This window comes from Montipora foliosa, chromosome 2 (genome assembly GCF_036669935.1).
Source record: "Montipora foliosa isolate CH-2021 chromosome 2, ASM3666993v2, whole genome shotgun sequence".
NCBI classification, from domain to species: Eukaryota; Metazoa; Cnidaria; class Anthozoa; order Scleractinia; family Acroporidae; genus Montipora; species Montipora foliosa.
Window position 1 is genome coordinate 25,680,342 of NC_090870.1, and position 15,000 is coordinate 25,695,341.

The 15,000-nt window shown below is 39.2% G+C and overlaps 2 protein-coding genes across 3 annotated transcripts in view; one reads left to right on the forward strand and one right to left on the reverse strand.

The window, feature by feature from the left end:
• Positions 1–3,769: 3,769 nt before the first annotated feature.
• Positions 3,770–6,159, reverse strand: LOC137992739 (coiled-coil domain-containing protein 124-like). The gene is made up of 2 exons (XM_068838232.1): positions 5,923–6,159; positions 3,770–4,478 (listed from the first exon to the last, which is right to left on the reverse strand). The coding sequence occupies exons 1-2, from the start codon at positions 6,079–6,081 to the stop codon at positions 3,972–3,974; spliced, it is 666 nt and encodes a 221-aa protein (XP_068694333.1). The 5' UTR covers positions 6,082–6,159; the 3' UTR covers positions 3,770–3,971.
• LOC137992737 (vacuolar protein sorting-associated protein 33B-like) overlaps positions 6,097–15,000 on the forward strand; it is a 28,008-nt gene continuing 19,104 nt past the window's right edge. Inside the window, exons 1-8 of one of the 2 annotated variants that reach the window (XM_068838229.1) lie at positions 6,100–6,262; positions 8,086–8,166; positions 10,484–10,545; positions 11,333–11,382; positions 11,940–12,007; positions 12,642–12,687; positions 13,166–13,260; positions 14,107–14,211. In XM_068838229.1, the coding sequence (XP_068694330.1) occupies positions 6,188–6,262; positions 8,086–8,166; positions 10,484–10,545; positions 11,333–11,382; positions 11,940–12,007; positions 12,642–12,687; positions 13,166–13,260; positions 14,107–14,211 (582 nt within the window). In that variant the 5' untranslated portion in view covers positions 6,100–6,187. Of the gene's footprint in view, positions 6,263–8,085; positions 8,167–10,483; positions 10,546–11,332; positions 11,383–11,939; positions 12,008–12,641; positions 12,688–13,165; positions 13,261–14,106; positions 14,212–15,000 lie in introns of both variants that reach the window. The other variant, XM_068838231.1, reaches the window with a different exon arrangement.

A 15,000-nucleotide genomic window follows, 5' to 3' on the forward strand; every position in this document is an offset into this window, starting at 1 on the left:
AGTAAGATCAGTTTCAGCTGAATGAAGTTTCTTTTACCCTGATTGGAACTTTTTGTGAAGTTGATTTTTCTCAGGATCGAGAAATCTCAATCTCAAGAGATCCTTACCAATCACATCTGATTGCAAATTGGCCCAAAAGGTTTGAATTCCTTATTTGCCTTCCAATGCAGCTTCAGGTACAACTGAAGATTACAGAGAGACAGAAGCTCACAATAATATATAGATTTAGCTAAGCCTAAAAGCGGAGCTCCCTGGTTGCCTGTACGGTTTGTGAAAATGTTTCCGGTTGCTGCTTTAATAATTAAATCATTTTCTTTGCTTTCTTCTATAGAAAATTTCATTGCCTAACTAATGACTTCCACGGTAAACCAATATTGCATGAATCACGAAGCGATGAGTGCGACATCGGTTTTTCCAGTGAAATTTACTTTGCAATTCACCAGTTTGGCAATATTTTTTTCTTGAACTGAATGAGTTTTAAAAGAAAACAAGCGTTATTAAAGCACAACCTCAGCGAGCGAATTAAAAAGGAAAAAAAGCCATTTCAGAGTCAACTGTCAATAGCCAGCGAATAGGAATCATGCTAAAATTAGAAGCCATAAAAACAACTTTGTCAGCTCAAGGTACTTTATTCGCACTAGAATCAGCTTTATCTCTGAAAACAAGGTCATTCACATTTTGATGTATTTCATTGAAACACGCCAGGTTGGCTTGGTACAAGAATCGGCAAACTACGGCAATGCAACCAAGAAAGGACGAACTTCAAACACAATCTGCGCCAACACTTAAATAATGCACTAGTCATTTGTTTCCCCCACCCCTTGACCCCTGGGGATGGGTAGGGAAATTACATTTGAATGGTTGTAAAGTAGGTGTATTTCCACTGGGGACTAGAGCAGACAAACACACGTAATTCCCCCACCCCTCTTTTCCTAAAAGATTCTGAGTCATCAAGGAAATGTTAGGGAGATTACCACAATATACAGTTCTTGCCATTTGTGTGTGCCACATGAACTATATAAGGAACGAAACAAAAAAAAAAGAACTGGATAGAAACAAGACAGGAATAAGCGACCAAAAAAAAAATTTTTGCACGTGTGAAAATACTCATTACCATTGCTCTTCGTTTCTTTTCAGTCCCAGTCCTCTTAGGTAAGAATTCCACGATATTTTCCCCGGTATGTCCCCAGAGGGGTAGGGCAGAGGAACGAAAATCTTGTAATTTCCCTACCCCCTAGAGGCGCAATTATGGCGTAATCTCGCGTAATTGCCCTAGTAATTTCACCACATGTCCCCACTATCCCTGGGGGTCGGGGGGTGGGGGAAACAAATGACTAGTGCATAACATTTGGGTGCTTTAAACAAACTTCTGAAAACACAAGCTACTGAGATTTCCCCATATTCTTGACATTAGCCAAAATCAAAATTTGAATGTAAGATCGGAAGCATGCGCAGTCGATTGTGGTGGGTCATGTCTATTACCCGGGGTATTGATACCCAAATTAAAACGTCACGTACACGTCGTGGAAGGGAATCTTACAGTCATAGTCACAGCCTTTGAGTCGAGTACTTTTCTTGTGGGTCGTCATTGATCATCATTCAACCCCATATGTTCAGTCTTTGACCACCAAGTCAAATTGTTCTTCAACGTCTTCAACCATTGAGCGAAGAGAAAATCAGTTCCCAATCTAGATCACGAACAGTCGTCCTTATTTCCTCAGAGCCACGCACGACGAGTGACATTATTATTTTATGCAAATTAGGCGGGGCGTGTCACGCAATCGCGCGCTCAACTGTGTCATTGAAAAATAAGAGACTGCCCCCAGTCTATTCTCAAGCACGACAATAAATTTAAATTGATATTTGCCCAGCTACATTCAGCATTTCTGAAAAGGATACTCTTTTGGTGAAAAGGGGCCAGAAATTTGAGAACAGAAGTTTAAATTCAAAGAATGAAGTGACATGCTATTGTTTTGAAATTATTCATTTGCTTATAAACATGCTAAAGATATGCACACCTTTCTTCGCTTTTTACATACTTTCACGCACATTTCCGATATTCTCTTTCTTCAAAAATTTGCAGCTGTTTAAAAGAAAAATACCAGTCACTGCTCCCAGTTTCCACGCCAGCACTCACTTTCTCACTGAAACTCCTAGTTTTAGGAGAACTCATAGCGAATAAGTGTTTATAACACAACGGCAAAATTTTCTTGTCACTGTCGAGGCACAACGAAAACCAGTTGGGCAAACGGATTAAAAAAGCACTTGTTCGCTCGCATTTTACAGGAAAACAAACAAACAAATCAACTTTTTTTTTATGTCCAAAAGAGTACAGATAATTGTTATTTAATTCCAGTTGACAATAAAAATTCGATTTTCATTCCTGAAAAAAGGAAGAACCGATTAAACCACCTTTTAAAAATACGCATCCACTTTAAATATCGCATCCGTAAAAATAACAAACAGTTTAGTGCCCAAGGAAAGAAATTGTGTGCTAAGTATGAGCTATTACTGGTATTCTGTTTTGTCATTGTCGTTCTCTTTCGCTCAGTCCTTTCATTTCTGTTCTAGACATAGGTCCTCCAGGCATCATGTAACCTTATCAGAGCTTCTAAAGATATGCCAAAAATTGCAATACAGAGAAAAAAGTGGGTCTAAACAAATTAAAATAACACTCAGCTTTAAGGTTACATCCCGCCGATGCTTGACTTGAATAACTGCGTAACCACCAGTGTGGACCACAGATATCATGATATGTCAAACTGGATTGAAACCAGCGAAAAATGCTGAAAGAAAACATCTTCCAAACTGTTTTCCACCTCAACAAAAGCATTTGACTGTGTAAGAACTTTCCTTGATTGCCAACGAGTCAGGCCTTCTGAAGACAGAAGGCCTGGCGAGGCGGCAGCTTATAGAGCCGCGAGAAGATTTTTAGGCGGACGAAATCTCAGAAGCGCTTCAAATTTAATTGTAATGTAGACCAAAAGCTGTAATGTAGACCAAAGCGATCAAATATTGACCGTAGCGATAACCAATGAGAGTGCCGCACGAGTACGCCGTGTGATGTTTGCAGCCGCCAGATCACGCAAGCTTGGCTCGTTGGCACTTTAGCGACAGCTATAACTAGTATATAGTATGGCTGTGATATAGTATAGCCGTGTACATGTAGCTGCGTCGAGCCACAGAAAGCGCGCGAAAAATGAAGCCTCGCTTATGTTCAGGTGAGTTCACCTAGGTTGAGCCTGCAATCCCATCGAAAACCAGTACCTGGTCAGCGGTCAACTTAAAAAAAAAAAAAAAAAAAACAGCTGAACTCTGTGAGCTTAAGCTTGAGCCCATGATATGGTCATGTGATAGTGGTCAGCGGATACCTTGTTCTGACAGGTGTAATTAATCAAAAGATGGATGTCCAATATCAAGATGTATGCTGTAAACTAGCTAATACTGGTCACATTGGCATACATGGAGGGTGGACGGACGGACGTATGTACGGACGTTCATGACGTCATGGTTAAAATTGAACAAAATTCCTGTTCAAGATTTCAAAATGAGATTGGGATTGAATTATTATGAAACATCTATTGTTGGAAGAGAGATCAATAATTGATTGAACTCTGTTTTCTGAATCTGTGGTTTTCTCATTGGACTGCAGCCACCCAGTATGATTTTAAAACTCAAACAACAAAAAAAAATATTTCTGAATTAGAGATCGATAACCTTTCTCAACCATGCATTGAAACTTGACCAAACAAGGTGATATTTGATATAATTTCTGGTAGATGGGTAAATTTTACCCTAAGGCTTTTAATAAAATATCCACTGCGTTTTATCTTAGATTTTAATATTTGAATAATTGCTCCAACTAAGGGGCCATTTATGTGGTCATATGACCCTTAACTTACTGTACAACTGCAGAATTTTCCCTTTTCAAATACCACCACATTACTCATCGCACAAAGCAAAAAATTAGTCTAAGTTCTCTTTCCATATGCCATGTTCATAGGGTTGTCTGGGGATTTCATCCACTCTTTCCTAAGCAATTGTTTCAATTGTGATAACCTCATGTTAGGGTTTTCTTCTTTAAGCCGTGGTAATTCTTGCTCCTCAAAGGCATTATATGCAGCTTTCATTCTTTTCTCTGGATGCCTGTCCACTGGTATCCCAGCAACATTCAATACAGCTATGGCATCTTCAACTGATCTAGCTTCTATTGCTCCTTCTGCTGCCAAAGCAGCTGCAAGCTCTTGATTAGGGTTTTCCTGAAGCACGTCTTCGGATTCTTCCTCTTTTTTCTTTTGCGCAGCATTAGCAACTGCCTGTGCTGCCTTCCTCTCACGCTCAGCTTGAATATCAGCCACGGTCACCTTTGTACGGACACTGCTTGCCTTTGATTTTAATAAACTTTCTTCTGCCTTGAGAGCTTCTTGGTTAGCTGCCTTTCGCTCTGCAGCATCAAGACGTTTACGGTCTTTCTCTTCCTACAATTAACCAAAATCACTGAAATTAATGTTATTTCTTTATTAAAAGATACAAGAGCTTAATGCATGAGGAAGGGGGAATAACGCAGTGTTTTGCACAGGGTGTTGGCTTTTCATGTACGGCTGTAGATCCTGCTTTGACAGCCATATGTATTTGTCCTTCAGGTGCTGTGACTGACCACATTGTAACTTGTTTGTCTTTCCAGTTGAGTTTATCCCAAAACAGTCTCCTTCCAAAGTATTTCAGTTGCACCCCTATCAGTCTGAATTTTTCAATGCCAGGCCATTTACATGTACCGGTACCTGCATTTATTGACAGAAACAAACGTTCTATCATCCAATGTGCAATGGGGAGGTGACTGATGCAATAGCTCAGTTTTGGAAACATCAATTCTGAACCCATAAAGCCCGCCGCACACTTGAGGAAAGAGCTGAGCAAACTGCCTCGTGAGGCGGTTTGCTCAGCCCCTTCCTCACGTGTGCGGGGAAATTGTGGTGAGAAAGTCGCCTCATGAGGCTGTGAGGATAAAATCAAACATGTTTGATATTTTTGGCCTCGCGAGACAAATTCCTCAATGTGTGCGGCCATCGTGAGAATCGAGCTGAGCTTGGTTTAATCAAGCATCCAATAATAATACATGGCATACTCACGTGACTCCAGCAGTTCAGGATGGTGTTGCAGGAAGAAATTCTGACGTCACTGAAGTCACGTGAGAATGCCATGTATTTTTATTGGATGCGTCATTGACCAAGCTCAACTCGATTCTCACGATGGCCGCACACAATGAGGAATTTCCCTCGCGAGGCGAAAAATATCAAACATGTTTGATTTTTTGCTCACGGCCTCGCGAGGCCAATTTCTCACCAAAAGTTCCCCGCACACGGTGAGAAAACAGCTGAGCAAACCGCCTCGCGAGGCAGTTTGCTCAGCTCTTTCCTCACCGAGTGCGGCGGGCTTAAGTGGCCACTGCAAGAGAGCAGCAGCCTAATTATAAAAGAATGTCCTTTGCATCCAAGGCCACAAGAGCTGATGCGTCATCCGTATCCTAGAGTTCCGTCATAAGAGTATGTGAGCTGTCCAGCCTCTGAGGAGAAAACAAGCTACAATAGGCAAGACTGCATGAGGCTCGCAGTTCTGTACCATTTGTGCCACGACTTTCCACACTCACTTTTGACCTCTCCTTTTCTTGTAAATTGTGGTGATCTCTGAAGTCCTGACGTAAGCATTGCATAAGCAATTATTCAATTATTCTTTTACGATGCTCCCACATTCCTTTAGCAAGTCTGAAGGGTATAACATACATTGTAGTATGTCATACTCACGAGCCATTGGAAACCACACTTCCTTGACTTAAACAAAAGCATTTTCTTGAAGAAATCCAAAACAGGGACATGTATTTTAAACATCTAATTACACTAAGTATAAGTTGTACCATTAACCTACTTTTCTTTGCTGTTTTTTGACAACATGTTTGTCGTTGTCTTCCCAGTATTTATCCTCTTCCTCTTTTTGTTTTCGCTCTCTTTCGGCTACTTTTACTGCTTCTCTGCGAGCCCTAGTTTCTTCAGCCTTTGAATTAATTCCTTTGAATTTTTTAGGCATTCCAAACAAAAGCAGTTTCAAGCAGTGTTCCAACGCAAAATTACTTGAGGAGCCACTAGACACTAATGAAAGGTGACAGTTTGGTAACCTGGCCTGCGTAGCAAAGATGGCGGCTCAAAGACCGAAGTTTGCTGATCTGAGAATTATTACAAGAGACCGCTTGGTGGACATTCTTGAGTCGGTAACTGAAAAAAAAATTTGTACCTCGAAGTTTTCTTTCTGCAAATTGATCGAATTTGTCGGTTCAACATTTAACAGTAGCTCTCTTTCTCTGTGGCTTAAAGCTTTAATAAGCTTTAATTATGTACATGTAGCTTCCAAATAGGCCATTTTACAGTTGTTTGCTCAGTGACCTAGCCTATGAATCGCTGCGAGGCTGCTGGTGACCTTGTATTGATACAGACTTCACTGCTTTTATCATGTAAATTGTGTTGTTGTAATTGTAATTAATCAGCCTACATTAACATAAGAAAAGCACAATGGTTTGTATCAAAACAGGGTGACCGGCAGCCTCGCTTCTATTCTTAGGCCAGGTAACTTAGCTACAACTGTGAAATGGTCAATTATGAGGCTCCATTGCTTTGTCATTCGATTGTTCTTTAACGAAGGTTTTCTAACGCTTTATGCGCCGATTAACTCAAAACTTCAACATCCCCCCTCCCCAGGCATTTGAACTTTTGAAGATTGGATCGTTCAAGTTCCCGCCCCCTCGGGCCAAAATTTTGTTCAAATGCCCTACCCTACCGTTGCATTTGTCTGTCATACCCTCCTAAAGAACAATCGTCATCGGCTCCTTTCGTCTTTAATGAGATAATAAAGACCTTTTGAAGACCTTTTTTGTAAGCCATTGTCTCACAAATGCTATATCTCATCCTTTAAACTCTTCCATCTTGTCCAAACACGAGTTTTATAGCTGTTAATAATTTCAGCGCCCGAAAAAAATAATCATTTGAAACCTGACTCTTGCGGGTTCAATTTTCCCCACCCCACGCAGGTACAGGTCAAATTCCCCACTCCCCGGGCACAGAAGATAGTCAAAAGCTCAGGGTCTGCCCAGGAGGGGTGGGGGGGGGGATGTTGAAGTTTCGATTTGATCGGCGCATTAATTAGAAAGGTCATTTTTTGTTAGTTCCTGTGATCTCACGAACCTGAACGTTTGATATGATAGCTAGGAACTGTGTGTGGGCTGCTTTAATTGGGCTGAGGAGAGGGGTGGGTACAAAACAAAGACCAAAGACTGAAGACCGAACACCCAAAAATGAAGACCCCTTTGAATTTGTCTTGACATCACTTGAAACTAACTGGAACATGATTCTGGACTGAAGAGGAAACAAGAAACATTAACATTTGCAGTTTTCAACAAGTTTGACCAGGGTCTTCGTTTTACAGAAACACCAGTGTGTTGTTGTGTCTTCTATCTACCAGCAGATTATCACAACTTTTTAATACCAAACCCATCACATTTAATGTCACATATTTTTCTACAGACACATTGTTATGAAAATATGAGCCGCATCTTAATCATTCAATTAAAAGGTGAATGGTAACAAAACCATTCTTCGTTGTCTCTCGCATGAATTGTCATTATCAGCTGCAATTTTTTTTAGTTACTTTGAAAAATGCTAACCGTAACAGAACCAATGTTCACTGTTTATAAAATTTACCACGTTCAGTATCAACTGCAACGACATAATTAACAATTATAGTGACTTAAGGATTGGCAAACCGGAACTAAGCTAATTCTAAAATTAAAGTGCTGGAGCATAAAGTGATTAATGAGGGGAAGTAGGCAAAAGCTTTGTAACAGGATAGCATTAATCCATCGACTCCCGGGGGTTCCCCATTGATGTGTAAAATCGTCTGGCGTTAGACAGAGTAAAATACTAAGTACACTGTATGGCCAATTTAGGCGGGTTTAGGGGTGAATGATTGATTGTCAAAGGACCTCAAAAGCAAAAAGTTTATGTTTTTAACGCTAATTGACTTTCTTTCTTTGTGTTTTAGGTTCCAGAAATGAAAGACCTTGTTTTAGATCCTCAGCTGATGAAACCTCTGGATCATTTTACAGGGGCATCATTCTTAAAGGTAAGCAAACAAGAGTTAAAGGGTTTTATGCTGTATTTATCTAGTTATGTCTCATGGTCCATCCTATTCACAGCTTTGTGCTGAAATATGAAGAAATAAGTATTTTATGAAGAACATGACATGGATTTAAACTAATGTTCTTGAATGTTGACTGCATGCAATTCCTTGATGCAGATAATCTTGAACCCAATTATTGCAACTTGTTTTATGTTTTATTGCAACCTTCTTTTCACCTTTTTAAGGACAATGTGCACATGTCAGCTCATCCAGGTAGATGTAACACAGATTATCCGGGACTCTCCTGGATGCAGAACGAATCTCCTGGTCTCCGGCACGGGTCATCAAATCTACCGGATAAAAATGACTTTGAACCTTTTAAAGGCTTTGCTCCATTGTAGGCTCAAATGGCATCCACATTGCATTCAAGTCTGAGTTTAAAAGATACATGATTTGATACAATGTAGAACTTAACAAAATGTTTTTCTTTATCTCTGTTGGTTATCATGGCCGTTTAGCTGATTGTTTGATTGGTAGCCGATTGTTTGATTGGATCTCTGTCTAACCACTAAAAATTCTCAACATGCCAGTAACTGCCCTGTTTCCTTGCAAATATCCCAGTTGAGTTTCTTTGTATTCTGAAGGAGCTGCTGAGGGATTAGTCTGAAGTGTCAGCCGTTTCCTCCCCCAAACCCGCCTTGCCCCTTTGGCAGGTTTGGCAAGGAGACGGAGCCCTGACACTTCAGACTACTGGGGGATGGGTGGGTGCATTTTTTTGGGGGAGAGGGAAGGGAGAGTGGGTGGGTAGATCTCAAGAGGTTGGCATCTCTGGCAACAGTAAAAATGGATATGGTAACGAATCCAATTCTACCAATGTGTCAGCCGATCATTGGCCAACTGTTGGTAGACTGTTGGCTGACAAGCTGACTGACGACTATTGTCAAATTACACATCATGCGACAGTTATATGTCAGCTACATGTCAGTTGCCTGTCAGTGATTTGAACACGTACCATCATTTCTTTTATTTTGAGATAATAATCTCAACAATAATAAATTATTATTCCTTCCTAGTCCCATACTTGTTTTCAAAGTGCAAAATGACCAACAGCTCTGTGGTCACGGACTCTCACATCTACAGTAATTAATCTTTTTTTTTTTTCAAGACAGAATTTACAGTTAGACCCAAACCGTTCCTTAAGTCTTCGTACCTTTGCAATGTTCAGAGATGGATGAATAAATTTTGATGTGGCATTGTTGGTCAGGTGTCATATTCATTACTCATTTCTTGTTTACGATGAAAATTTATTTTGTATCTGGTTATGTCACACTTGAACTGCAAACACTCTAAGAACTGTCCACGAACCAGTTTTATGTGTCACTAATTAATTTCTGTATATTAATTAACTATATCCTGAAGTGGGCAAAGGATATCCCTCCAAAGGATACAAAATTGAAGATGACATTCCAAAGACAGTTGAATGACAATAGCCAAGTTTTAAACCACTTTTAAACCTGTTTTAATTTATTCTTATTTATTCATTCTCCCAAATTATGGCAATGAATGGAGGACTATCGAAAAGCAAGGTTACATGTAATTAAAAAACAAGACTTTAAAACATGCAAGAAAAAAAAAAAACCCAATGGAAAACTATACTCATCCCCCTCCCCCCCCCCCCAAAAAAAAAAAAAAAAGAAGAAAGAAAAATAAGAGTTGACAATCAGTTTATCCACTTCTGGAAAAAATTCACCACAGCTAAGGCTAATGCTTTAAAGGTGACAACTCACAAATCTTTCCTAGTTTAGTTTAAATTCACCTTTGTCAACTTGTTTGATAAAACCAAATTGTACTTAAAATAAAACAATATAGAGTTTATGTTCAAGAGCATAAATATGTTTTGGGCCTGACTCAGACGTATTATAGCTCATGCCGTTAGGTGAGGGTCAAAATGAGCTCTGACAAGAACATAAACTGTGTAACTACATTTGTATTATTATCACTTTTGAGGGCATTGGGAAAATAAAAAACTTAAAGAAAAAACAGCAACACAGTCTGAACAATCATGCGAGTGTTTGCAAGTTGAATGGCTTTTATATTCCCGCAATGAAAATACACCATCGAGGCAAAGCTGGCTGAAATTACAAAATCATGCCAAGAAAAGTTTCATAAAGCTTATTTCTAACTGTTGAAATTATTATTGTACATTTGCACAATTTCATACTTTTTATGGTTTATTTTAGTGGGCGAAAATACATACTTCAGTGTTATGACATTTTGGTATAATGCATGTACACTGTATGCATATTTGTTCATCTTACAGGAACATGGTGTGAACAAGATATTTAAATTAGAAGGTGATCGACTTGATGCAGTTTGTGACAAGTATGTTAATGAAGTCTGGATTCTATAAAATAAAATTAATGATGTCCATGTACATGTAAATCAAAGTTATCTATGACTTGGCATCAAACAGACATGACCAGATGGTTTCTGAAATGCAGGATAGGTCTCGTCAACCAACTCCACATAATCATGCAACCACCATTAAGGAGATGTCATAGTAAGGGATCCCTTTTTTCATAGGTAAAGAATAACACTTTCATTCCATTTTTAAGCAGCAACCATGCCAAGGAAACTACTTCTTCTGTACCAAAAATCCAAACATGTCATAAGTCATATTAGGATGTTTTCTCACTTGCAATTGCATGTTGTTAGCAATTTCATCCTTGATGAGCAGAGACATAAGAGAATATGGGAAGACACGTGTCTGTCTTTTGAGTGTGTAAAGTTTGTATGAAACCCAGCTGCAGCTTGAGGAGACCTCAGTGCAAAAATTAAATCAAAATACGAAATTACAGTACATCATACGTAATTAGCTGGCCTTGTGCCTTGGTTCCACATGCTGATCGATAAGTTCATTGATACCCTTGCCACTTCTTTTCAGTTATTTGTAAAGTCACCAATTCTGTCATTCCCAACAGCAACTGAAATAACTGGACTAAAGCCTTCACTCAAACCATCCCAATCCCTATTATAATATTAACAATAAAATATTGATTGTACATTGCGTGGGTTGAGGCTTGTCAAAGCTACATGTGAGCTAAATCAAAACCAATAGTTTCACATCAAGTAGACAAAGCCTTAAGCTGACAAGACCTTTTTGTTCCAGGCGGATCTATTTGCTGAGACCAGAGTTATTACCCACCAAGTTTGTAGCAGGTCAGTGATCAGTGATCAACTTCTGTGACAACCTTTAAACTGCTATCTGCAAAAAGACTACTCTAGACTTGTGCAAGTTGCTTCATTTCACAAGACCATGTTCTTCACTAAATTAATTCTGTACAGCAGAATCAGTGACACCTTAAAAAATCAAGATTCATTTGTGGCTCTAAAGCCGTTCCACATATTTTTTTAAAACTTTGAACTAAGTTTCATCTTGGCCTTCTGGTCACTTTCCAGCAATAAAAAATGGGGGTCTCTGAGTTGATTTTTGAGATATGAGCAACTAAAGACAAAATAAAGGGTGTTTTTGCATGGTTTTACAATGGCCATGGTGACTTATTATGTCAGCAATAATTGCTGTTTCATGTGGTACCATAACATTGCTACTACATGATACAGCGGCTGGCAGTGCCAAACGTTCTAATAAGAATGTTGCGTGACAGCTTTGAAACAGGTAATTGGAGCCACCTTAAGGGGAACCGGTTTTTTAAGTCATCCATCTGAAGTCCATATGATGCTCTGCTTATGTGAAAATATAATATTCTTTTGCCTAGATCATGTTAACAATGACAAGAAGAGTGGAAAACGCAGATCATATAAAATAGTTTATGTTCCAAAAAAGGTATAGGTGGAAAACAGTCAATATACATGTATAAGTGGCAATTTAATGCCTGAGGTGCCTTGGAGGTTATTAACGTAAAATTAATGTAGTTCCACCCCTCCAAGAATTCGCTTTATCATTAAGAAAACCTTAAAGAGAAATATGCTTTTCAAAAGATGCATTCCAAATCCTTATTATATGGTGTAATAAGCACTCGACTAAAGGAGGGCTGCCTTCATATTGCACACCACAAACAAAATGTTCTTTGTAAAAGTTAGGCTCTGAGATCGAGGTAGCTAACAATTTGGCAGTCACTTCTGACAACATATTTGAAATACCAAATTGCATTTTTGTCATTTTGCATACAAATAGCATATGGTTTTCACCTACAATTTGTAGGTGTCATATCCAAACTTGACAAAGTATGATCATTGGCAAGAGATGTCCTGAGTAGGACTGCTGTTGGTAACACTGATTGACTGATGTTTTAACAACCTTTGTGGATGACTTCTTCGCTCAAGTTGCCGAAATGTCAGTTGATGTCACCAACAACAGGCTTTCTGAGGGTAAAATCTCACCTGGACAACTTTACAGTGTACTTCATACATGTAAGTTTTGATTTTGCATATTCATTGTATCTTTTTTCTTTTTACAGTTACATATCTGTGAGATGATTTTGGAACAGGAGGGAGTCTATGGAGGTACATGTTTCTAACTTTTGATGTAACAAGATGTTTCTACACATACATTATATATGTCGATAATTATGCATTTCATTAGTGCTAGTGAATATCGGATGGATTCTGTCTGACTGGTGACTGCCTGACTGGTGTTGATAGTGGTTGCAATATGGAGTTGGTTGCTGCAATCTTTTCCTATTCACCAGACAATAGTAGGCCTGTACAAGACATGTGCACTCAAAAGTCTACATTGCCAGTTCCACTCCATAGCTGAATGAAGTTATTGTCTTTTGTCTGACTGGTGCAAGATAGTAGTAGTAACTCGCCCACTCCCTGTCCTCTTTCTCATGCACCTTCTTATTAATGGTATCCCTCACCCTAAAGTATTTTAAAAAGCCCACAGACCTTAAAACATTCCTTGCCCATTTTGAAGCAAACCCTATCAGGAACATTCAGGTACTGTAGTTGACTTTTGACCACCAGGTCTCTCAAATTTTAGATGTGTCACTTGATGAATTTCAGTTGGAGTTTATTCCTTTAGACGAGGATATTTTAACTCTCGAGTTACCTAGCTTTCTGAAAGATTATGTTTTGGTAAGTGACTGATATGGAACTACCCAGAATTATACAATCTTCTGATCAAAGCATGAATTGAATCTGGCAATTTTTGCACCTGGTACTCTTGCTTCTTGCTGTTGGCAACTTTCATGAGTTTAATGTTACAACTGACCAAGGGAGAGACTCTGAATTCTTGTGCTGGTGCACTCAAATATCACCAGACATTTCATAAAACTACAGCCACTTAATGGCCAGAGAGCCTAGTCTGCGTAGCAAGTGTTTCCATGGGGTTTCACAAAAGAAAAAGACCAAGGTGTGGGCTTTCGATGTTTTGACTGAGGGGGGCCCTACCCACTCTCTTCATTTTTTGCTCGGCCAAAACTTTGAAAAGAACCCCACGGAAACACTGCTGCTAATGCAGGCTACAGAGAACCGATTTTGCTTAATTGCCAACCTTCAACCTACAGACTTTTGAACCGTTTTTTTTTTTAAATGGAAATTTCCATTAAAAACTTCTCTTAGCAATCTGATTGGATAAATTTCAGCTTTGGTGGGATTTTCATATTTATATGAAAATTGCTCCATGCAATGCCTTTCAGTTGAAGGTGGGCCTTTAAGTAGAGATTGATTTGTACCCTCTTTGTGTTTTAGTGCTTTGAGAACACTGAGAACATTCTATTTTTGTTATTACCGGTAATAGGACAATCACATGAGTTTTGGAGGGCATATAGTTTATTTGTGGTCTGCAAAAAGGGCGCGTTTTACAGAGGGCAGTTTGTCATTTGGCGGCACGTATTGATGATAAATAAATAAATATTGTCTTCTTCACTATGCAACCATGATGAATATCGCAATCATAATTCTTGTTTTTTGTTTCTAAAGGAAGGTGATCAGACACCACTTTCTTTTGTCGCTCGTGCCCTTGCAACTTTGCAACAACTTTATGGTGCAATACCAGTTGTATATGGGCTTGGGAACTGTGCCAAGGTATGGTTTTTTTGGAATTTTTTTTTGGTCTATTGAATTGTTTATACCCAACTTTGCATGTGTCTGAGATGACATTCCATTCTGCGGGCAGTTGTGAAATTATGAGTGCACAACTTTTGAAGCGAGCCTTTATAGAGCCCTCCACCTGGCCTGGGGTGAATGAAATGTTTGTTTTGACTCTTCAAATCTAACTCCAGTTGCTGTTAAAGATGGAGCATGGAACAAGAAAGTGTTGATGGAATTAATGGTGTTGAGTAAAGCAGCTCCATTTTACCTCTGAAATGTGATAACCCTTTTTTTCTAGTTTGAAAGGACAGCATGTTTCCTTTGTTTCACTTTGTCTTCAGCAAGGATTTACACGCTACAACCTCAAAATGAAAAAAACATGTGATATATTTACCTGGCCTTGGTTGTTTGAAAGGTGGATAGTGCTTACCATGGGATAAATTACTATCCAGCGGATAAACACTAGCAAAACCAATTAATTTTAGTTATCCGGTGGGTAATGATTTATCAACTGCATAATTACAGGGGCTGCAGAGTACGTTTGAAAGTGAGGTGGGGGGGGGGGGGGGGGGGGGGCCTAAGTCTTGATATATGAACAAGTAGTGTAAATTACTAAGTCTTTGATCAAGCCAAAAACAACACTGTAAGAAAAAGTCGTCGTCGTCCCTCTCCATGATCCCTGGCATACATAGCACTATCCACCCTTTGAACAACTGGGGCTTGATCATGTTTAATGCTTGCCTCATTGCACAAAGCATACAAACTATAGCATCTACGGTATAT